The 24,448-nt window shown below is 41.3% G+C and overlaps 1 protein-coding gene across 1 annotated transcript in view; it reads left to right on the top strand.

The window, feature by feature from the left end:
- The window catches only part of WDR17 (WD repeat domain 17), a 157,100-nt gene that overhangs the window by 122,397 nt on the left and 10,255 nt on the right, over positions 1-24,448 (top strand). Inside the window, exons 22-25 of the mRNA XM_070757477.1 lie at positions 11,843-11,982; positions 22,380-22,491; positions 23,722-23,863; positions 23,976-24,078. Coding sequence (XP_070613578.1) covers positions 11,843-11,982; positions 22,380-22,491; positions 23,722-23,863; positions 23,976-24,078 — 497 coding nt within the window. The remainder of the gene's footprint in view (positions 1-11,842; positions 11,983-22,379; positions 22,492-23,721; positions 23,864-23,975; positions 24,079-24,448) is intronic.

Genomic DNA, 24,448 nt, shown 5'->3' on the forward strand with positions numbered 1-24,448 from the left:
TTCCGGCTTGCTAGCATCCCCCAAACCCGGGTTGGGGGTTCGGGGGGGTGCTAGCGAGCCCCCCATGTCGGCGGCGATGTTTTAAAATAGCCGCGCCGCCCCCCAATCTTCGGCTCCTCGCTAGCGCTGCGGAAGTTTAAAACACCATCTGCACATGCGCAGATGGTGTTTTTACTTCCGCAGCGCTACTTTGCGAAAACCCGCTCGTTGCGGGGGGTCCTGGAACGGAACCCTCGCAACAAGCGGGGGATCACTGTATTTATTAACCTTTTTTATTAGTAAATGCCCATTAAAAAGGAATTTTTGGATTGAGGAAGGGGAACTTTCTTTTAATCTATTCGGATCAATACAATTAGAGTAGGGCATAAGGATTACGCTGGGTAAGCAGTGACAAAATTAGGGTAGGGCCTGAAGATTCAGCTGGGTATACAGTGTTATATTGAGAAATTGATTCCAGTAGGTTATTGGAGTTTTTTTTTTCTTTTTTCTCCTCTTTTCTTTTTTGTTTATATATAAAGAAAGAGAAATTATTTTAGTGGTGATTACTGAAAATAGAATCTATGGAATTATAGAAAATATAGATCATAAATTTCAAAAGGTGTTTTAATTTATGGAAGGCTATAACTTTGAATTGGACTAAGGGAGGGAAACTTCTTCTTTTATTTATTAGATTTGTTTATTTATTAGATTTATTAGATTTGTATGCCGCCCCTCTCCGAAGACTTTTACCTATTGGGACAAATACTCTTAGATTAGGGCATGATGATTCTGCTGGGTTTGCAGCGATAAAATTAGAGTAGGGCATGAAGATTCTGCAGCGATATATTTAGATTGATTCCAATGGGTCATCAGGGGTTTCTTTTTCTTTTCCTCTCTCCTTTTTTATTTTCTTTTTTTGTTAAGGAATAGAGCAGGAGGTTCTTAGGATAGGAATGTGATTATTTCACAGGATATAGACATTATGAAGATTTGAATCAATGTTTTTTTTCTTTCTTAATTAGAATGATTGTTTAATGATTTAGACTGGGATGGAGGAGTTCAGTGGTTTATAGATGAACTATTGATGGTGTTATATTGAGCTATTGTGGGAAGTTGGTGAGAGGAGGAGGAGAGATTCTTTTTTTCCCTATTCCCTCTTCTCCTTTAGGGTTTGATTTATTTATTTATTTTTTCTATTTTTTCAGTAGTATTTTCTCATTTTCTTTTTTTCTTTCTAGATATACATTCCTCTTTATCTTAACACATTTTTCTTTTCTCTTTAAATTCTACTTTTTTTACAATTCTCACACATTTCTTATGATTCCTACAAAGGTATTATTACTAATTAGGTTTTACAATATGACTAATTTGAATTATTGAGATTTTAATGGGTCTTTTCCTCCTTGATTTGTATATTGGAAGGTGTTGGTGTTTTTATCTTTATTTTTTTATTATTTGTTTCTAAATTGTGTTCTATAAAATCTATAATTCTGTAAGTTCTAAATTCAATGATTACCACTGGCAAGATTTTTTTTCCTTTAAAAAAGAAAAAGAAGTCAAGCATGGTCTTCTGTTTCCAGGTTTCTTAAAGTTTAAATCAGTAAATTAAATATCTTAATTCAATGTCCCAATATTACCAACATAATCTTATTTTCAAATTTCTTAAATATAAATCAGTAAATTAAATATCTTTTTTTTCATAAATTTTATTGATTTTCATAAAATAAACAAACAGACAAACATACATTTAACATAAAAATGGGGTTGTATTTTCCCCGCTTATTTCAAAAGTATAAATTTGAATACAGAAAAAAGAATACATATTTAAATTCAATTCATTATTATAAATGTAAAGAAATAATTTGTTTAACTTTTCATAATAGTTCTTCATATATAAACTAATTCTAATATAATTCTAAAATTCTTCTCATAATAGTTCTTCATATATAAACTAATTCTAATATACTTCTAAAATCATATTCTAACTAATTTTAATATAACACATAAATCTTATCTCTACTCATTTACTCATTTATTTGTTTATTTATTTTAACCTTTTACTGTTTCTTCTTGTTAATCCATATATAAACTTTGTTCCATGTTTCATAAAATTCTGTATCTTCTTGATCTTTTAACCGTCTTGTCATCATATCCATTTCAGCGCAATCCAATATTTTTTTAATAACTTCTTCTTCTTTGGGGATATCTTCCCCTTTCCAATTTTGTGCATATGTTATCCTAGCCGCGGTCAAAATATGTATAATTAAATATAAAATTTCTTTCTTATAAGTCTGGTTAGTAATTCCCAGTAAGTAAAATTCCGAGGTTATTTCTATGTCTTGCTTTACAATTTCTTTTATTATTTTTTCTATCATTTTCCAATAGAGTCTAGCTTTACTACACATCCACCATTGATGGTAGTAGGACCCTATTTCCTTCTTACATTTCCAACATAAAGGGGAAATCTTTGGAAACATTTTTGCTATCCTATTTGGTGGAAGGTGCCACCTATAAAACATTTTAATTTGATTTTCTTTTAAAGAAACTGATTTTGTCATTTTCCAATTTGAGGTCCAAACTTTTCCCCATGTATCTATATCTATTTCTTTACCAATATTATTGCACCAACTTATCATATTGTCCTTTAAAGTCAAATCTATGTTTTTATGGGCAATCAAGTATTTATAAACTTTTCCTATTGTTTTAGTTTGATTGGTGGTTATTAAATTGCCTAATAAATTTTTATTGTTATTAAAAATATATATCATGCTATCTTTCTGATATCTAGACCAAATCTGTGCATAGTGCCACCAATCAATTATTATCCCTTCTTCTTGTAGATTACTTCTAGATTTTAATTTCATTTGATCATTCAATAAGTCCTTATATTTTATTATTTTCATTTCCTTTATAGAGTTTGGATGTGTTATTGCTTCTCCCATGCCTCCTGGAAGGAGAGTCCAGCATGGGTTTAGCTCAAGTCTTATTGGTAGGACTGAGTTTCAAATTAACATAAATATATAATAATTAGGTACCGCCCCCTTGCTGCCCCAAGTATCCAGTTTTAAAAAACTCAGTCGAGGTTATGGACTTGAGTTTTTTCTCTCCCTTTAGGTTGAGTATTTAATGTAATGTAATGTTAATTAAATTTGTTATTTGAACCTTGCAATTTTTCCCTTTTGTCTTTGAATAGGTTCGTGTTTATCTGATGGGGTCTCTGCCCTCCGCGGGCACCACCCCCACCTTTCTCCTTTTGGGGCCTCTTCTCTCCGCGGGTACTGCCCACCGAGGAGCAACTGGGCTTTTTACTGTTATAATATTGTGACCTGAGGGTCCAATTAGCCCAATCACCCCAGATGGGGGGGGTTCCGTCCCTCCCCATTGCCGGGGGCGGCGGAAGCCTCAGACGCCGGGAATCGAAGCCGCGGTGGCCATTACAGCCGCCGAACAGCTGATTGAGCGCTCGCGAACGGCGAGCAACAGACGGAGGCTTGACGAGCCGCACGGAGTCGGATGGCAGCGAAATGGTTGTTCCCGGTCGGGAATAAAGCCGCCGCGGCCATTACAGCCGCCGAACAGCTGATTGAGTGCTCGCGAACGGCGAGCAACAAACGGAGGCTTGGCGAGCCGCAGGAAGTCCAATTGCGGCGAAATAACTGTCTCCTGGTCCTTGGCAATGCCGGTGTGGTCGCCCTATGAGGCAATTCTGAGGCGAGCCCTCACACCGCCATGTTTGTTTTGGCTATGTGCCAGAGGCGCGAACGGCATTAATTTGCCGTTTAAATTGGCGTGAACTGGGCAGCTGGCCAGGTTGTCAGGATTATAAGATCTGCCCAGAGACAGTTGACAGGGTCACGTGGTCGGCTGACAGCCAATCAGAATCCGTTTAGCTGTCAAGCCTGCCTGCATGTCTTTGCATGTGAGTGAGAGCCTTCTATTACTATTCACAGTCTTGAGGTGCTTTGTTTGTGGATTAATCGTGAGTACGCTGCCCCATATTAAAATAAAATATGGCAGACCAACTTGTCAGTGGGGAGGAGCAGGCCCAGCCAGTTCAAACACCGGTCAAAGGGAAGGATAAGGCCAGCAAGCCTAGGAGTAAGTCCTCCCAATCTAGCTCCTCTCTTCGTGAGGCTGAGAGGAAGATCAAGGCCCTGGAGCAGCGTTTGGAGGCGGCCTTGTCCCCCCCTATCGTAGGTGGACTGTCCATAGGCCCTTTCCAGCCTCTTCCTCCATCTGCTTTTTCTCCTGCTACTTCCATGGGACTCCAGGGCACCGCAACGGAGAGGGACTGGTCCCCTGACAGGCAGGCCCACCCTCCATTGCCATCAACTGCAGCGAGGCCTGAGAGGCCTTCCTCTTCTCATAGCCAGGCACTGCCTCAGGTGGAGTTACAGACACCAAGTTATGTTCCCTCATCCACCTTCACTCCCACGGCAGCGGGTCTTAGAGACCATGCAGATGCTTGGCAGGCCTTTGCACCTACTCTGCAGGACATTGTGGCCAATGCATATACGCAGGGCATAGCTGCAGCAACACAACGAGCCAATGCCTTCCCATCTCAGCCTATCCAACCCAGGGACATCTGGTCAGCACCACCGCCCCCTACTGGGTTGGACACTATGTCAATTGACCACACTAACTTTGAGGACGACAGTGACCACGGAAATGGCCTGTCGGATGACGAATTCACCGTTCCAGAGCAGCCAGCAGTGGCGGGCCTTTTTAAACCCTCCTTGTTTAGGGTTTTATTGCACAAGGCAAAGCAGGCCTTAGATGTGCCCGGAGCAACACCACTAGTGGAGCCATCAGACGGGCCACGCACTTCGGCAGCCTTATGTAAGGAGCCCGCCAAGGAATCGGACAAGGTTCCTGCACTGGAGATTTTTCTCGAGAATGTTAAGCGCCCGTGGCAACATCCGGCGGCGGCGCAAGGGCATTCCAACCTGGAACGCAGGTTTTATACCTTTGATGACAGCATGGAGAACCTGCTCCAGTTTCCCCCGGTGGACAAACCAGTGGCCACATTGGTCTCCCGCGCGGTTATACCTTCAGAGACGGCTGACAATTTAAAACCGGATGAAAGGAGAGCGGAGACACTTCTCAAGAAGACTCACCAGATGGCCGCTTGGGCTCTTCGAGCACCTTCCCCCGCCTCCTTCTTCAGTCGGGCATCCATTATGTGGATCCAGGAGGTTCAGGCGAGGCTGGGTCCTGACGAGACTCGATTGCGACAGGACTTGAATAAGCTCCTTGCGACGGCGGAATTCTCCACGGATGCCACCCTGCATGCCGCAAAATTTGCCTCCAGGGCTATGGCTTCCACCATTTCGTCAAGGCGCCTGCTTTGGCTAAGAAACTGGCAGGTGGATGCCAAGTCGAAGTGGACTTTGTCTTCGGCCCCCTTTGAGGGCACGAAATTGTTTGGGGAGGCTCTGGACCCTGTCCTGGTGGAGGATAAGGATAAGAGGAAAGTCCTCCCAAGGTCTTTTCGTCGCCAGGACCGAAGGACTGGTCCGTACTCCCGTAGGCAGTCCTTTCGGTGGGACTTGTGGTCCGCCACTTCACAGCAGGCCAGACCTTACTCACAGGGTGCCTTCTCCACATCCTATAGGAATGACCAACCGTATTCCCAGGAACGGGGCAGAGGCTTTTCCCAAACCAGACGACCATTCCGGGGATACCAGCAACGGAACGTCAGACGTGCCAAGTGACTGCCTGGACGGCATTCCTTTGGGGGGCAGGCTACAAAAGTTCAGCAAGAGATGGCGAGCTACTACTTCAGACCCTTGGGTCTTAGCCACTATCTCACAAGGGCTAAAGATCGAATTTCTACACAACCCTCCACACCATTTTACCACCTGCCCTGTCACCAGAGACTTCGAAAGGAGGTCTCTGTTGGATCAGGAAATTCTCCACCTTTTACAGATCCAAGCGATCGAACCTGTTCAGGACAGTTCCAAAGGTACGGGATTCTATTCAAAGGTGTTCCTTGTACCCAAGGCTTCCGGGGGTTGCAGGCTCATCTTGAACCTCAAACGTCTGAACCAGTATATTCTGTACCGACGGTTCAAGATGGCCTCCCTCCGCTCCATCCTGACCTCTGTTCGAGCAGGGGACCTTCTTACTTCAGTGGATTTAAAGGAGGCCTACCTGCATATCCCCATACACCCGAACCATCGACAATTTCTCCGATTCTGTCTACACGACGTCCATTACCAGTACAGGGCCATGCCCTTTGGCCTGTCATCGGCCCCACGTACCTTTACGAAGGTACTGGATGCACTGCTGGCCGATTTGCGGTCCCGGCCAATCCGAATTCTCGCATATTTGGACGACATCTTACTTCTGTCTCCAACCCGCCAGAGGGCGCACGAGGACTTACAAAACACGATGTTTTGTCTACAACGTCACGGCTTTACCATCAACATGCCAAAAAGCCATTTGATTCCTGCCACCAGACTCATTCATCTGGGTGCGGTGATAGACACGGTCTCTCAGAGAGTGTATCTATCTCCGGAGCGACAGCACCGCATCTGCTCTCTCATAGGTGGCCTTCAACAGAAACGAACGGTTCCATTGTCTTTCCTGTCAAAGGTGCTCGGGACCCTGGTATCCTGCGTGGACATTGTCCCTTGGGCCCGTTACCATTATCGACTGCTTCAGTGGACCTTGCTTCCATTCCAGCGTCGAAGATTAAGCCATACCCACCGTCTAACCTTCGTGGGACGCGAGTTGCAACTCTCCCAGCGCTGGTGGAGATCTCCAGCACTGCGGCAGGGCACTCCCTTCGGACCATGCCGCCATACGATCCTCACCACGGACGCCAGTCTGTTGGAGTGGGGCGCTCACATCCATTCCCAAGCTCAAGGCTTCTGGAGCCCCCAGGAGCTATGCCCAATCAACATCAATTTCTTGGAACTGAGAGCGGTCCGCTTGGCCTTGCTGGCCTTCGCCACCTTACTGGAAGGTCACCACGTCCTCGTACGCACGGACAACGTAGCGACCAGGGCACATTTAAATCACCAGGGTGGAACGCGCTCTCTCAGGTTGATGGAAGAGACGGTCCTCCTCTTCGACTGGGCGGAGACTCATCTTTCCTCTCTCCATGCAGAGCACATTGCGGGGGAGGACAACAAACAGGCGGATTGGCTCAGCCGCCAGGAACTGGACCCGACGGAGTGGCGGCTCGATCCGGGTCTGTTTCAAGAAGTCTCGCGTCGGTTCAGAGTTCCGGTGGTAGACCTATTTGCCACACCCCAGAATACCCAACTCCCGAGGTTTTACTCCTGTTTTCCATCTCCGGGAGCCGAAGGAACCAATGCACTACATCTACAGTGGCCAAAGGCTCTACTCTACGCGTTTCCTCCGATCCCGCTTATCCCATCGGTGATAAGGAAGATTCTGATGGAGGAGGCGGAGGTGCTCTTGTTAGCGCCTCATTGGCCTCGGAGACCTTGGTTTGCGGACCTCTGGGAACTGTCCATCTCCCCACCGTGGAGGATACCGGACGACCAGATATCCCTCAGCCAGGGGTTCGTGTACCACCCGGAACCCCAGTGGTTCCACCTAACCGCATGGCATTTGAAGGGGACAGGTTGAGGAGCTGTCTTCTTCCCGAGAATGTCATCGCAACTATTCAAGCGGCTCGACGACCTTCCACCGTCCGTATTTATCAGGCAACTTGGGCAGCCTTCCATTCTTTCTGCATTGACAGGAACCTTCGGCCAGAAGATTCCTCAGTCATCATCCCTGTCTTGGAGTTCTTGCAGAAGGGTTTGGAGAAAGGTCTGGCGCCTAACACACTAAAGCGCCAGGTCGCAGCGCTTGCCACCATTATAAAGCGGGACGATGGGGGACCTTTAACTTATCATCCTTGGATTAGGGATTTTCTCAGAGGGGCTACCAACACGCACCCCCCTCCGGTTCGTCGTTTTCCCACATGGGATCTAACCTTGGTCCTTCAGGCCCTCACAGGGCCACCCTTTGAACCGTTAAGGACTATTTCATTGCGTTATCTCTCCTTCAAGACGGCCTTCTTGGTGGCAGTCACCTCGGCAAGGCGGGTGTCCGAACTGTCCGCGTTGTCGGTAAGATCAGACTTCTGTCATTTTTATCCGGACAGAGTTTGTTTACGCCTGGACCCCACCTTTCTCCCAAAGATCAACACTCACTTTCACAGAGCTCTAGAGTTGGTGTTACCGGATTTCTGTGCTCATGGTACTCACCCCTTAGAACTTAAGTGGCACAAGGTAGACGTACGCAGAGCATTGAAACTTTACATCAGGCGTACCGGCAGTTTACGCAAAACTGAGGCTTTGTTTGTGTCATTTAGTTCTAGCAAACTGGGCCTCAAGGTATCTTCCAATACCATTAGCCAATGGGTGAGACTATGTATAGTTGAGGCATACAAGGCGAGTGCAAGGACTCCACCGAGTGGTATACAGGCTCATTCGACAAGGAGTGCGGCTTCCTCAGCAGCTTGGGCGTCGCAAGCCCCCCTTGAGGATATCTGCAGAGCCGCGGCGTGGAGTTCACCCACAACCTTTATTCGTCATTACAAGTTGGATACCTTCGCTTCGGCTGAAGCTGCCTTTGGCAGACGTGTACTCCAGAAGGTGTGCGGGGAGGTACCACCCATGGTTCACAATCTCCCTCCCTGAAACTTTAGACCTTGGGTATATCCCATGCTGGACTCTCCTTCCAGGAGGCATGGGAGAAGAACCGTTGCACCTACCTGAACGGTCTTCTCGATGCCCTGGAAGGAGAGTCCATACCCTCCCGAAGAACCATGGGAGTTCTTGCTTGTTTGATGCTAGTGTTTTTCTTATGTTTATTATGGTTGTTAATAAAGTTGATTATCTTTACATCTTTTCGTTTTTTAAAACTGGATACTTGGGGCAGCAAGGGGGCGGTACCTAATTATTATATATTTATGTTAATTTGAAACTCAGTCCTACCAATAAGACTTGAGCTAAACCCATGCTGGACTCTCCTTCCAGGGCATCGAGAAGACCGTTCAGGTAGGTACAACGGTTCTTCTAGGGGAGAAATCCATTCAGGGACAGTCAAAAAATGATTCTTTCTTATGTCTTTCCAACAAATATTTTCTTATCGTATGTCTTTTAAAATAAGAATGATTTTTATCCTTATCATACCATATGAAGGCCAAGCATGAGATCATGTCCTTCTAATTTTAGTGTTCTTTTATCTTCTAATGTTATCCAATCTCTGATCCACGTTAAGGCATCTGCCTGGTAATATAATTTCCAATTAGGGAGAGCAAATCCTCCCCTTTCTTTAATGTCTTCCAAAATATTTATCTTTATTCTTGCCTTTTTTCCTTGCCATAAAAATTAAATAATTAAATTAAATATCTTAATTCAATCTCTGAATATTATCTGTAATAATTCAGTTCATTATTAAGTCACCGCAATTAATTCCATTATTAATTCCATTATTAAATTCATTGTTAATTCCATAATCGTTTCATATTCCATATTGATTATACATAACAAAAACCTGATGACAGTGCCCTGAATTCCAATTATTATTTTAATATATTTCCCTTACATTTTTCCACACGCTAGCTCTACTCCACACACCCCTTCTCCAAATATTTAAAACAATATGATTGTATTACACCTTAATATTAATTTTCCTCCAAGAAAAAATATAACCCACCTCCATTTGTATCATTCCCTTGTTTCCAAATTTCAAAGATTTATGTTTCAAGTTTTACCTAAAAGATAGTTTTATAGATTCAAGCAAAAACATCTTAATTATATATCAATCAATGATTATCTTGTTCCCATTAGTAAATTTCCCCTCCTTCAAGCCCTTCTATCTCCCAATCAAAATACAATCCCTCTACCCTTAAAGTTTCCTTAAAATCTAATTTTAGTTAAGGTAGTTGCCATCTTTGCATGTTAGAAACTTCATTTGTCTAAGTAGGCCAATGCATTCTGTGTGGAAATCTATAGTATTGAACATTTCATTCACGGGATCCATGATTTTGCTGTACATACAATTAATTTGATATTAGTGTTTCTGGCTTTCATGCCAATAAATTATTAATCATAATGCTTTCAAAATTGAGATTTTCTAGGATATTTCTCTATTACAGAAACTCAGCATATATTCAGTGTAATCAATTTATAAAGGAACATACAAATGACATGAAATACATATTCAGTACCATATATAATTATTGTGGCAGCTATTTTATTCATGAAAGTGTCTGAAGTTATAGAGTTGCAATTCATGTTATTACTTCTGCCAGTAGCAGCCAGTGAAGTCAATGGAATAGCAATTCTCAGATCTCCATAATGCTAGTTCAGAGATACAATTTTGTACACTTCAGCTCTCAAGTTTAAGTCTGACACAGAGATGCCATAAATATCTGTATGTCAGGAAAGTGCCGGGAGAATCCGTATATACAGACTGTTCCTGAAACTGCAATGCACACAAATAAAATGTTTAGTTATGAATGGTTTTGTAATATTGCCTGCTCTTTGGTGATAATATTATTTCCATTGCTATTTTAGTGATGAATAGGATGATTTGATAAGACCCATATGAGATATGTTAAGGCTTCTATGGTAAAAACCCCTATTTAGAACTGGCACTAATATTTTCCCTGAATATCTCCTGGATAAAAGTATAGTTCCTTCCCTTAAAATATCTTTTGTGATCTGACACTCTTAGGTCATCTTTTTCTTCCTTCAGAAATGTTCATTATATTTGTTGTGTGGATGGTGGATATAAATATTAAGGCTAAACATTTGCTAAATTTTGACTTCTTTTCAAAGCAAGTTCCTCTTCTGAAAAGCAGCTTGTTTAGTTTGGAAAATAATGGAGGACCACGTTGTAGCCCTGATCCGTTTATTTAAGATCAGCTGGAACAAACCTCAAAGTAACAAAACGGAACGACAAGCAATCCCATACAAAAAAGCAAAAGCGGCATGGCTTGCGATCCCTTTAAAAGTTTTTCCTTGGAGGCTCGACTTTGACAGCCGTTTGAATTTCCCAGCCGCGTCTTAACCAATCTGTGGCCAGTATGCAGATAGGGGTATTTTACATAATAAAGCTGGCCCGAAAGATGATACTAATAAAGTAACAACTTTGTAATAGATCACGTGGAACACTTCTCAGCAGACCTTTATAAAGGACCTTTGGCTGCTGTTAGGGAACAATACCTACCGTTGATCCCAGTTGATAATCTCAGCATGTCCTGAGTCCTGAACATCCTTAATGAAAATTGAGATGTTCACCAGTAATTCATATTTGTTTGTTACCGACCTGAAACTAGATATTAATAACATATGGAATAAAATAAGTATTACATACATCCTTCTATATATATGTATATAAATATAAGAACAAAATAATAAATTATGGACTGTGAATTCTGTAATGGATTCATGGCATATATTTTGCAATAAATTATGGTGTACTGTATAGGTATTTTATCTGCTCTTTATCATGCACATTTCTTGACTGATGAGAAACCAATTTAAGGGGAAAGAAAGAACAAAAAAAAATCCCTACTACTATTGATCTGGTCTTTCTGGCTGCCTTTCATGTTATAACAGTCAAATAAATAAAATAAGTCCCTCATTCACTCTAGAAAGTCCAGATAATGACCATAACTTGGCACTAGGTATCTCTCCCATTGACATGGTTTATTCATGGTTTGTTTAGGTTGCTAGGCTATAAAGAAAAAAATTAGCCAAAATGTGTGGATTAGAATCAGTGATGCATATTTTGACATCCTGAAATGTGGGCTTGAAAATGAATGCTAATATGATAATTACAATGAATCCTTGTTAGGCTTAATGATTTTTTTTTTTAATTGAGCAAGCTTGCCATGACAAACCTGATTCGAGGAAATGAACTGGAGTTGGCAGTCAGTGTGGGCACTGTCTTAGGAGAATGTGCAGCTCAGGCAACTCATTATGCACTAGAGTTACTGGCAAGAAAATGTATGACTATTCCAACATGGTAAGCTGTTTAGTCCAAATTATTTTTTTTCCTTTAGAAACTGGACATTTTACAGAATACAGAAGCCCGTGTATTAAGAATTCACTTTTAAGAAATCTGTTTTTTATATTCTAGGATTTAAGATACAGTGTCCTTAGAACAGATAAATATTGTATAAGATTAGTGACAGATTGTCATTGGGCTATTTTCAAGCACATTGAAGTAGTAACTAAAATACCAGTAGGAAAAAGTAGATTTTAGTAGAATTCTAGGATTATGCTCAGCTTGCATACTGGAAATACTGTATATTATATTATTATTATTATTATTATTATTATTATTATTATTATTTATTAAATTTGTATGCCGCCCCTGTCTGTAGACTCGGGGCAGCTCACAACAATAGTAGCAAAACAATATGTAATACAAATCTAATAATTTAAACTAAAAACCCATAATTTAAAAACATGCACACAACCCACCATACCTAAACAATACAGTGGAACCCCGACATAAGAGCTGCTCGACTTAAGAGCTACTCGAGATAAGAGCTGGGAGAGGAGAGACATTTTTTTATTTTATTTTATTTATTACTTGGATTTGTATGCCGCCCCTCTCCGCGATACGAGCCGAGAAGAGCCGGGCTGGCTTACTTTCCTTCCTTCCCGCGCTGATGCAGAGCCACTCAAACAAAGCGTCGCGCCCCTCTGATGCTTTCGGCGGCTTCCGAAGCGACGCTGGGCTCTTTTGCCGCCAAAAGCGTCAGGGGGGCGTGACGCTTTGTTCGAGTGGCTCTGCATCAGCGCGGGAAGGAAGGAAAGTAAGCCAGCCCGGCTCTTCTCAGCTCGTATCCCGGCACTTGGTGAGTGGAGAGGCGGTCGCCTCCCCTGCCGCCCCACTCTGGGGGTCCTTGGCTTCTGCTGGGGGTGGGGGGATCCGAACGCTGTTTTGAATTTCACATTCCGAGTGGCCCAAACGCCAAAGGCGAACTTCCGCACCTCAGGAGTTAGCTCGCAAACGGCGCGGCTGTTTTAAAACATCGCTGCCGGCCTGGGGGGGGGAGAGGGAAAGGGGGGAGAGGGGGGAGAGAGGGAGAGAGAGAAAGAGAGAGGGAAAGGGGGGGAGAGGGGGGAGAGAAAGAGAGAGGGATAGAAAGAGAGAGAGTGAGAGATGCTCAGTGAGCCTTTCTTTGAAGTTGCCTTTCTTTCTTTCTTTCTTTCTTTCTTTCTTTCTCTCTCTCTTTCTTTTTCTCTCTTGATCTCTTGCTCTTTCATTCTTTTTTCTTTCTCTTTCTTTCTTTCTTTCTTTCTCTTTCTTTCTTTCTTTCTTTCTTTCTTTCTCTTTCTTTCTTTATTTCTCTTGCTTTCTCTCCTTCCTTCCCTCCTTCCATTTCTTTCATTCTCCCTCTCTATTTTTATTTCTCTTTCATTTTCTTTCTTTCTCTCTTGCTTGCTTTCTTTCTTGCTCTTTTTCTTTCTCTCTTTTACCTTCCCTTCCTCTATTTCTTGCTTTCCTTTTCCTTCCTCCCTTCTTTCCTCCCTCTACAGGATTGGGTGGCAGTGAAGTTACTCTCCCCTTTCATAAGTTTCCTTGCTTCCTTCCTCTGTTCCTGTCCCTTCACCCTTTCTTTCTTCCTTTCTTTCTTCCTTCCTTTCTTTCTTTCCTTCCTTCCTTTCCTCCCTCCATTTCTTGCTTTCCTTTTCCTTCCTCCCTTCTTTCCTCCCTCTACAGGATTGGGTGGCAGTGAAGTTGAATAAATAACTACAGTTTAATGAATAAAAATAAAAGTTTGCCATGTTGATTGTTTTGGGTAAAAAGAGGAAGGGAAGGAAAGCTCTCAGCTTATCATCTTATTAATAAGTAAAGTTACATTTATTCTTGCAATGTCTTTTTGCATAATTTAGACTAACTTTGTGAGTTTTTTGAGGGCTGGAACCAATTAAAATTATTTACATTAATTCCTATGGGGAAAAGTCGTTCGAGATAAGAGCTGCCCGACTTAAGAGCGCAGGTCCGGAACGAATTAAACTCGTATCTCGAGGTACCACTGTATAGGCCTGGGGAAGTTATTTCCATATTTATAACCACATTTTTGCACTAAGTTTGTTTCCTTTTACTTCCTAGAACTTACTTACTTACTTGTTTGTTTGTTTGTTTGTTTGTTTATTTATTTATTTATTAGATTTGTATGCTACCCCTCTTTTTATATACACATCTTTGAGCTTATTATTCCTGTGGTAGTGTTAAAACTTTAACATGATTTTTATGGAAGTAGAAAGTGCCTATTCATAAATAGCTCATGTAATTCATCTGTAGTAAGGTCTTTCTATGTTCATTAAGAATATATTAGGAAAAAAAATCTGTACAAATGTAAACAATCCACAAAAATGGCCCACAATGAATATTTTACTTCCTAGGGGATAGAAATAGTCACTAGTAATCACTTTTCTTCCAGTGCATATATAATTTGCATTATTAATTTTTTCCTTGCCTCCCTCCGGTCTTTCATCTTCATCTTATTCTAGCAGGGATTGTCATGGGGTAGCCAAGGGCAACATAGATTTGAGAAAAAGGGAATTAATCAGAGAGGTAGCTTATAGTAGGATACAATATTTTGGTTTTTTAATTCTTCTGCCTTGATTCTTCAGAGTGAGAATGTGGTACTATATTGAGCCACAGCTGTATGAATGTACCTGTAAGAGAGACCCAGGGAAACATAATACAGTGGCACCTCGGTACTCGACCACAATTCGTTCCAGAAGTGTGGTCGAGAACCGATTTGGTCGAGTACCGAATTTATTTATCCCATAGGAAATAATGGAAATGGATTTAATTGGTTCCCAGCCCCTGTTAACTCGCTGGGAACCAATTAAATCTATTTTCTTTATTTCCAATGGGATAAATAAATTCGCTACTCCAAGCTGCAGGAAAGGTGGGGGCTGCTGCAATCCCGGCAGCTTTGGGGGGCTCCTTTCCTCATTGCTTTGTTTTATTACCTATAAGGAGCTTCAAAAACTTTTTTCCTGTGGCTACAACAGCGGCGATTTCCCTTCCAGTAGCAAGAGCGCCGGGAACGTCACGTGATGAAGGGAAGCCGGCGGAGCCATCTCAGCAATTTCTGCCGCTCCAGCAGCTTCTCTTCATTACGTGACTTCCCGGGGCTCTTGCTACTGGAAGGGAAATCGCCGCTGTTGCAGCCACAGGAAAAAAGTTTTTGAAGCTCCTTACAGGTAATAAAACGAAGCAATGAGGAAAAGAGCCCCCCAAAGCTGCCGGGATTGCAGCAGCCCCCACCTTTCCTGCAGCTTGGAGCTCTTAGAGAGCTCCTCAGCGCCCTGAAGCTGCCGGGATGGCAGCTTCTGGGGGCTCCTTTCCTCATTGCTTCGTTTTATTACCTGTAAGGAGCTTCAAAAACTTTTTTCCTGTGGCTGCAACAGCGGCGATTTCCCTTCCAGTAGCAAGAGCGCCGGGAAGTCACGTAATGAAGGGAAGTGCTGGAGCGGAAGCAAATGCTGAGATGGCTCCGCCGGCTTCCCTTCATCACGTGACGTTCCCGGCGCTCTTGCTACTGGAAGGGAAATCGCCGCTGTTGCAGCCACAGGAAAAAAGTTTTTGAAGCTCCTTACAGGTAATAAAACGAAGCAATGAGGAAAGGAGCCCCCCAAAGCTGCCGGGATTGCAGCAGCCCCCACCTTTCCTGCAGCTTGGAGCTCTTAGAGAGCTCCTCAGCGCCCTGAAGCTGCCGGGATTACATTTCAGATAATGAACAAAATTTTCTCTGGCTGTTCGGTATCCGAATTTTTGTTCGGATACTGAAGCAAATTTTTGCAGAAAATTTTGTTCGATATCTGAAATGTACGAGAAGGGAAGCGTTCGAAAACCGAGGTACCAATGTATTTAGAAATATGAACTTTCATATAAGAAAATGTATTATATTTGCCAGTTGGCTATACCAGTTTAGTACATTATGGCCTGATTTATCTAGTTATATGCCATATTACATTATATATTTGGGTCAGAACCAAACTGATACTTCTTAATTGCTGTAAATATTTTATGATATATTTGAGGCTTCTGCAATGAATTTTTGCTCTATTTCTTCTTTCCCAGGGGTTTCCAACTCCCATTTTATTTTGATTTCATGGGATTCTGCAACAGTGTGGGAAGTAGAGACTGTAAGGGAAGATTAAAATGGTCTCTTTCTCCTTTTAAAACTGTCATTCAAAATCATATATATTTGGATCATAATCTGGACCAGAACTTTATGAGAAGACAAGGTTTACCTGTTTCATAGCTTAGTTTCCTTTCTCGGACATGTAATATTTTTAGTATTTTGGTCTCTGAGTTAGGAAATTAGTTAATTTATCTTCTTATTTATGAGAGATAGAAAATTAATGCTGAACTGAAATTTAACTAAGTAGATGTTAATATTTTAGAACTATTTTGTGTATTACAACTTGAATATCTTTATTATAGCTTTCCATCACCTGGATACAGGTACCTTTTTTGTTTCTACAAATAAATATTTTAATGTATTTTGATTACATTAAAATTAACAGTAACCCATCAAATAGATATTAGTTTTTCAATTTGAATAAAATATTGCTTTGAAATGTTTAATAGATTAGTTGGTAAAGTTTTAGAAGACACCATAGAGATTCCAATGATAGCTTTAATTGCAAAAGGATGGATAAATCCCCTAAAACATATCATTAACAATAAGGAGCATCATTAATATTTATACGGTTTAATCATTACAATTTTTGTAGCATAAAGCTAGTATAATTAAAAATACTGTTGCACTGTAAGCGTGTCAGACCTGGAGTTGAGGACTCACATAGTAATTCTGTATGTATGTGTGGTACATGGAGGTAGATATCTAAAAGAGCCAATTTGGTGTAGTGGTTAAGGCTTCCGGCTAGAAACTGAGAGATTGTGAATTAAAGTGTCACCTTTGGCCCCACACTAGCTAGGTGACCTGGAGCCAGTTATTGTCTCTCAGCACAAAGAATGCACTGGCAAAAATACTTATGAAAAAGCTTACCAACAAAACTGCAGGGACTTGACCAAGCAATCCCCAAGAATTAGAAACCATTGAATGAAAGAAATAAAAATAAAAATACTGTGTTTCCCTGAAAATAAGACCAGGTCTTATTTTCTTGTATCTCCCGAAATAAGCACTTGGCCTTACTTTCAGGGAGATCTTATTTCATCATCTCCCCCCCCCCCCCATGTACGTGGAGGTGGCGAGAAAAGCTGACCCTCTTACTAGCAGCTTGGTCCTCAAAACAGCTGTTCAGATGATTAGGGGGTGACCTGCTGTTGCCGCCTCGAAGAACGTCAGCTGCTCGCCTTGTGCCCCTTCAAGAACAGTCTCAATCAGCTGCAGTGGCCTAGGTTCTTAGCAGCCCCAGACTCCATCTGCCCTGCTTGCTGGCCTGCTGGGACATTTTTGACCATTGGCAGCCAAACAGCTGCCTGTGCTGCTGCTGGCCTTGTGGGGGCTTTTTGCACTCCTGGCAGCGCTGCTTTTAGCCGTCCTGCTGGGATGCTCCTGCCTGCTGTGGACTGACTTGTTCCAGGACTATCATGAACTCTGGACCACCCTGGAATGCACATCTGTCATGAGAGCTAGCGACCAACAGGGGAAAATAGTTCTGGGTTAAATCATTGCAAGCAGCACTAAGTAGGCTGTCAGGAAGTCTCTCAGCTGCCTGAAGGCGGTGGCAGGTGAGGTAGCAGGGATGTATTGGTGGCCTCTGATAAAGGGGTTCTGGCAGGCCAGCGTGGGGGCACTTAGAAAATTGTAGATCTCAGCTGAATAACCAGACAGGAGCAGGGCAGCCCAGAGCAGTTCTGTCAGGAGGGCAAAGAGTTCCCATGAGGCCAGGAGCAGCACAGGCAGTCGTTCATGCCAGTTGCTAGGAAATGGTGAATGTGTCAAAAGTGAAAAGCTGGACTCAGCTCTTTCCTGAAATGTGTTTACGGAAGCTGCTGGACATTTAGCGGGTGGCCCCTTGCCTCTGACTACTGCTGGTGCCTTCCCAGCATTTTTTGGAAGGGAGATAAAAGTGAATCCTGCAGTCTCTTTCTGCCACCATGCAAACTCCAGTTCTGGCAACAGCAGTTGCGCCTTCTCCCTTCCAAAACAGGCCAGGATGTAATACCCTGAATACCCTCACACCGGCAGTGAATGCTTCCCAAAAGGAGGGCAACAAACAGAAAGGGTGCCTGGACTTGTAGAGCTTTATTTTGATTCAGGCACTGCTGCTGACTTGGTAGGAGCTCTTTCTTGTGTTCAGGTAATTTCTTTCCTTAGGGTTCCCCCACACACAGACACATCCATGGTTTCAGCATAAATCATGCCCAAGGAAAAGAGGATCTGCAGGAAAATGGGGAAGGAGGGAATTTTCCTGCCAATCCTCCTTTTCTTGGGGTTGGTTTCACACCAAAGCTGCAGAGTGGCCAAGAGCAGTGGAGCCAGGAGGGTGAAAAGCCCATGCGTGTGGGAAGCTGTAACTATTGGAGATGGCGAGTCCAACAATGAGCAAGGCTGCAATGCCGGTACATGTCAGGACAGGGTCTGCCAGCTGCTCGTCAGCAGGCCACTCTCCTGGCCAGGTCTGGCTGCGAACAGCAACAGCAGGCAATGAGGTATGCAGCCAGTGCAAAGAACAGGGCTTACTTTTGGGATAGGGTATATATTAGGCCCACTCCAAAAAAAATCAAGCTAAGATTTATTTTTTGAATATTTTTCGGGGAAACAAGGTATTAATGTCAAACAATTTTGGGGCTTTCATTATAGAGTCACTTTATTTGTACATAAGGTATACAACATAGTATAAAGTGCCTCAGAAGACAATAGCAAGGTTCAAAGGAACATGATTGAATTGAATATTGAGACCTATCCAACAAAATACAGTTCAGTGATAGTTGCAAGGCATCTGAGTATTCAAGTAGATTACAAATGAAGCATAACCCAGACTATAAATCTGACAAAAGAGCCAACACATCACATTGACCGCATCAACAGATATATAATGTCACTATTTTGGGAAGTGATAGTATATTTCAGGGGTCAATAACCTGTGGCTCTAGAGCCTTGTGCAGCTCTTTCAGCCCTCTGCTGTTAATCCCATCATTGACTGGCCCTGCCCCTCACCCTTCCCTCTAGTCACTCTGCCTAGTCTGAGAAAGTAAAGGCAACAGCGGAGAATGGAGAAGCGACGGGGGCTGATTCTCTGGTGCCTCATTCTTGCTGGAGCTCCTTCCAGCCATTGTTGGTGCTGGGCATGCCTCGGTCACTTGGGGAGATGTGCAACCTGTTCCCTCCCCTGAGATACTGGCCTGACCCAGCTACGACTAATGGTGGCCTTGCTATTGCAAGGACTGGCGGTATGAGAATGGGATCTGGGAGGAAGGGACAACAGAATGGGGAACAGGCCCACAAGAAGGGCAGCATACAAATCTAATAAATAATAATAATATTAATAATAACAACAATACCCAGCTGCGGCTTTAAAATGTGTATGGGGAACTTTCACCTCCCGGAATGATGCTTTTCAATTAAAGTCATATGTGTGTCTATATCTCTCTATCTCTGTGTCTCTTCTCTCTTGGAAACACTACAAGAGTGACTCTCCTCCCCCTCCTTCTCTTGTGATCCCCTGGCCAGCTGTGATGGGCCTGGGAGGGTGTGCCCAAACAGGGAGACCCTCCTCAAGTGAGTCCCCACCCATCCTGTGTGCACCTTTTCTTCACTTTTGCTGAGCCGGACCACTCGATTGACAAGGGTCTTCCTGCTTGTATGCACCCTCCCAGCTTCACCATTGGGAGAATGCATACAAACTGGCAAGGAAGTTGCTAGAGGAGAAGTGAAGGAAGGAGAAGTGTCACTGGAGCCTTGGGGCAGGAGTGAAGTAGCCCTGCCACTTGGGGCTCGAGCTCGCATCTGCTGTGCTCAGTCTAAGAGCTGCCGGGGGGAGAAAGGGGACATGGCAAGGTGATGACCAGAGCCTTATTGCGGGAGAGAAGCAGTCCTATATTTGCCTTTGGACCACATTTGGCTCAAGGCAGCCTTCACCTCCCACCGCTTTGGGCTTGGAACTGTAAGCCACATCCTGTTGCTATCGGTAAGTGGGACAGGGTTGCATTGTGACTCCATATTGTAATGGTGTGAAGGGCACTAAAGTTCACTATGCAAGAGTGCCTCATGGCCTACTTGACTCTTCATATCATAATCAGAGAAGAGGTACAGAAACCTACAGAGAGAGACACACAGAGAGATAGAAAGAGAAAGAGAGAGAGAGTGGGGGAGAGATAGATATGTAGAGAGAGATACAGAGAGAGAGGAGATAGGGAGGGGGAGAAAGAAATACACACACATAGATACAGAGGGGGAGGAGAGAAAGGTGGGGAGAGATAAACAGAGAGATACAGAAGAAGAGGAGAGAGAGGGTGGGGGAGAGAGGGGAGGGTGGGAGTGAGTGAGTGACATTGAAATTGGCCATACCCTCCCAGGTGTTGTGGCTCCCAATGTTTTCTTTTCTATGGAAAACGGGTCCAAGTGGCTATTAGTATTTAAGGTTGCAAATCCCTGTTATAGTTCTATGCTGTATTAATCAGACTGAGCCTAAAATATTGTATTCAGTTGTAGTCCCCATCGTACAAAAAGTACTCTGAAGAATTGGAAAGAGTATAGAGAAGAGCAACAAAGATATTAAGGAGTGTTAATGCTAAAGAGAAAAGAAATTTACTATATTTAGAGTAATCTTCCAATACCTGATGTGACTAATAGATTTATTCTCCATAATATTGGAGCACATGAGAAGAACCAAAGGGCAGTTTATCAACAGATATCTAAACTTGAAAGAAGGAGACATTTTCTGTCTGTCAAATAATGGCAGTCTATTAATTACAACCAAACACTGTTTGTTAAATAGTGGCACAGCTTGTTTCTGAAGCCATGGGTACTCCATCATTTGTGATTGGGAAAAAAAAAAAAGATTGGACAGCTATTTTTTCAGGATGGTATAAGAAGCCTTGCCCGGTCAGAACTTTGATTGGAAGACTTCCAATATCCCTTCCAACCTTCTGCTTCTATAATTCCAAATTATTTATTTACATACAATACATATTAGTATTTACCAATATTCCTAGGAATACTGTACAAAGAATGGCTTTGTATAAAAACAACATACTTACTAGTAACTCTAAAATATTTTTATCTGTATCTTATGCATGAATCCCATCTAGTGTTTATTGTTTTCTGTGTAATTATTTGTGAACTGCTCAAAATCAATTGAAGTCAGTAGGAGGTGTCTAAATTGAAATAATTAATTTCTACAAACTCTACTTTCCTGAAAAAAAACATATGGATTCCTTTGTGCATGTTACTATATAAAATGTGTGGGTTATAAATTAGGGAAAAAACATAAGAGGCCACTGGAAATAATTATTGATCATTTTGATTGAGTTATCTTTTATGATTACAGTTTGATTGGGTTGTGTTTTATTAGTTATACAACGCACAACCATGTATAAATGGATTGCCTGCAGGAAAATTTCTGCAGTCATAAAATTCATGGTTCAAAAGCATGAATTTATTTTCCAAGAGGTCATAAGAAGCTTCTTATATAAGGGCATAGTAAAGGTAAAATAATAAAATAAATCACCTGTTTTATAATGTTGGATATAAACTTAACTAAGCTAGCTTTATATACATTCTATACTGAGATTTAAGTAAAGAATTCCTAAATGGAATAGTGTTCTAAATTAGGATCGGAAAAAGGAATTATGCGAGTAGCTCAGTTATAAATATTAACAGAATAAAGATTAAAGTTCATTTTTAAATGCAAGCTCTCTTGTTGAGCTTGCATTTATGTCTGTTCTATGCAAGAAAGAGAAGATATCTGGCTCCATACTAGAAAACATTTGGATAAAATGTTTTAAACATAGTTTTGTCAAATTATTCCAGGATTGCTGAAAAATTACATGTTAAATCACAAATAACTGTATTTATGGATATTAATATATTGTGAAATTGTGATTTGCTATTAGAGAAAGGTTTCACTTTCCAAACTGTAGATGGAGAGTATGTTATCATAAGTCAATCCGAAGTTAATTCCTGGTGTACTAGTTTAGATGATCATTTGAAGAGGATGTGCATTTTTTTTTAGCATGTTACAGCTTAATTATCTTCTAAACCAGAATTCTGAAATCCACATATCTTAAAGTTGCCAAGTTTCAATAACACTGTTCTAAATTAACCAGGCTTTCTCTGAGTTCTTTATTTCAAAAATGTTGTTTCACTTGTATTTACAAATGAATAAAAAGAAGTACAGATAGTCTTATTGTTGAATTTCACCTTCATCTTTGCACATTATGAAATGCCTCACTTTGGGTATATTGTTTCATAGGGATTTAGCAGGAGATCTTCTCATGATGATTCCTGATAATGAAGTACAATTAATAAAACTGTGTGCTTTTTATCCTGGATGCACAGCAGAGATAAATGACCTACATGAAAAGGTACACTTGAGAGGCCAACTGTCTCTTAGCCATTTATGTGAGTAACAGAAGAGGTTTTATGTCATTAATTCCTGATTATGTTTATTAGAAGATTCCTTCCATTACCCAGAACTGTAGATTCATTTTCACATTATTTAAATTATTCCATTTTCACTTGGTATCAAAACTGCAGTTAAGTTAAGAATGTTGGAAAAATGAATACTTTTTAATTACTTTTGAATTACAGAAGCAGTAGGGAAAAATATCTCACATTATTTGTACATATGTAGTACATTTGTGAATTATACTTTATTTTAAAGATTGATTCTTCGGAAATATCAATATGTGCAGGACAAGCTTACAGTATTGCCCACTGAATTTTTCAATATTTTTCTAGCATAAGGTACTGTAATGGAAAATATCTGTGCATATGTATGCTATTGAACTGTGACCATTAGAGTTAATGGTAATTATATTAGTGTGAAAAGTAGGTACACAAGTTTACATCTGACATTAAACAGATTACTTTTCTAGACACATGGTATAATATACTGTATATCGTGCACATAATACATGTAGTCCAATTAAGTTCAGGAACAATCATTACTTGAAAAAGTGGCTTGCACATATTAATAATGTTGTCTAATTTATCTTCTAAAACAAATACATATGTATAGATGCAGTGCAAGAAGGTATTATAAAAATAAGTTCATTAAGATTATACACTGCCCTGAATTATAAGGATAAAAGGTGCACATGCACTATATTAATCGGTAACTCCTTAAAGGTTACAGTACACCCTCTCCTTTGCTTGAAAAATGAACCTGGGAAAATGTTTAATTTAAAGTGGCTGTAGCAGGTGTGAAAAGCATGTTCTCTCCCTCTCCATCTTCTTCTCTCAAATACACACATGCTCGTGCACACATACACACATACAGACATACATCTTTGTATATGAACTGCTGCACAGTTCTGAGCATTATGTTCTTAAAGCCCTATTACATTTTTCTTAGTGTGCAGATTGTATAGATAGTGGCAGAGGACAGGAGCAATGCAGCCACACACTGCTCTGCATGCCCTGCCCACATGCTCTTGACCCCTGTGCTGGAGGTTAGTGAAGGAACATGGGGTTTTAAGAAAGAACTGTACTTCAATTGTATTAGACCCACATTGTGAACATTAACAATTTTACACTATTCTCTGCTGATAATTGCATTAATTCTGTTTGTTTCTATTCACTACCATTTTCAGTGCAGATTACCAGATGTAGAAGAATGTATGCAGTTAGCAGAGGAAGCTCAGACAGATGGAAATATATTTGAGTCAATAAAGTATTATTTGTTAACTACGGAACCAGAAAAGGCACTTCCAATAGGGATTCAGTATGTTAAAGGTAACCCTTGAAATAATTCTGAACCATTTTTAGAAAAAATACTAATGTGTTTTGTTTATTTGTTCCTCTGTTCAACTTTTTGATCATTTTTTTCATTTCTACTATTTAACAGAACAAATTAGTAGTTCAGATTGGACACTTGATGCAGTCTATCCTTTTTTGGATCTTCTCAGCTATATACGTACAGAAAAATTGTTGCTGCATAAATGTAGTCAGTAAGTACAGTATTTTAATACTAAAATTGTGAAAATAAGTACTGTATTTCAAAATTATTCTATGATTTTTGCTCATGGGATTGACAAATATACAAACATTCTACATCATTTGTGATCTTTATCTAACCATTTTTATTAGTCTCCCAGGCCTTAAAGGGATGGTATTTCTTCTCTTCACCCTTTCCCTTCCCTTTCCACCTCTGCACTGAATGTCTCACACACGAAACTATTCTATTAATTTCAAAAAGTAGACAGAATCTGTGAAAGCTAATGCAGCAGAAAAAAATATTAAGCTTTAAGTAACACAAAATTTATTTTGTATTTGCAAAAGACAATATGAATAATTCTTTGGGGTTTCCTTCTCCAAATA

Source organism: Erythrolamprus reginae, chromosome 7 (genome assembly GCF_031021105.1).
Source record: "Erythrolamprus reginae isolate rEryReg1 chromosome 7, rEryReg1.hap1, whole genome shotgun sequence".
Classification (NCBI taxonomy): Eukaryota; Metazoa; Chordata; class Lepidosauria; order Squamata; family Dipsadidae; genus Erythrolamprus; species Erythrolamprus reginae.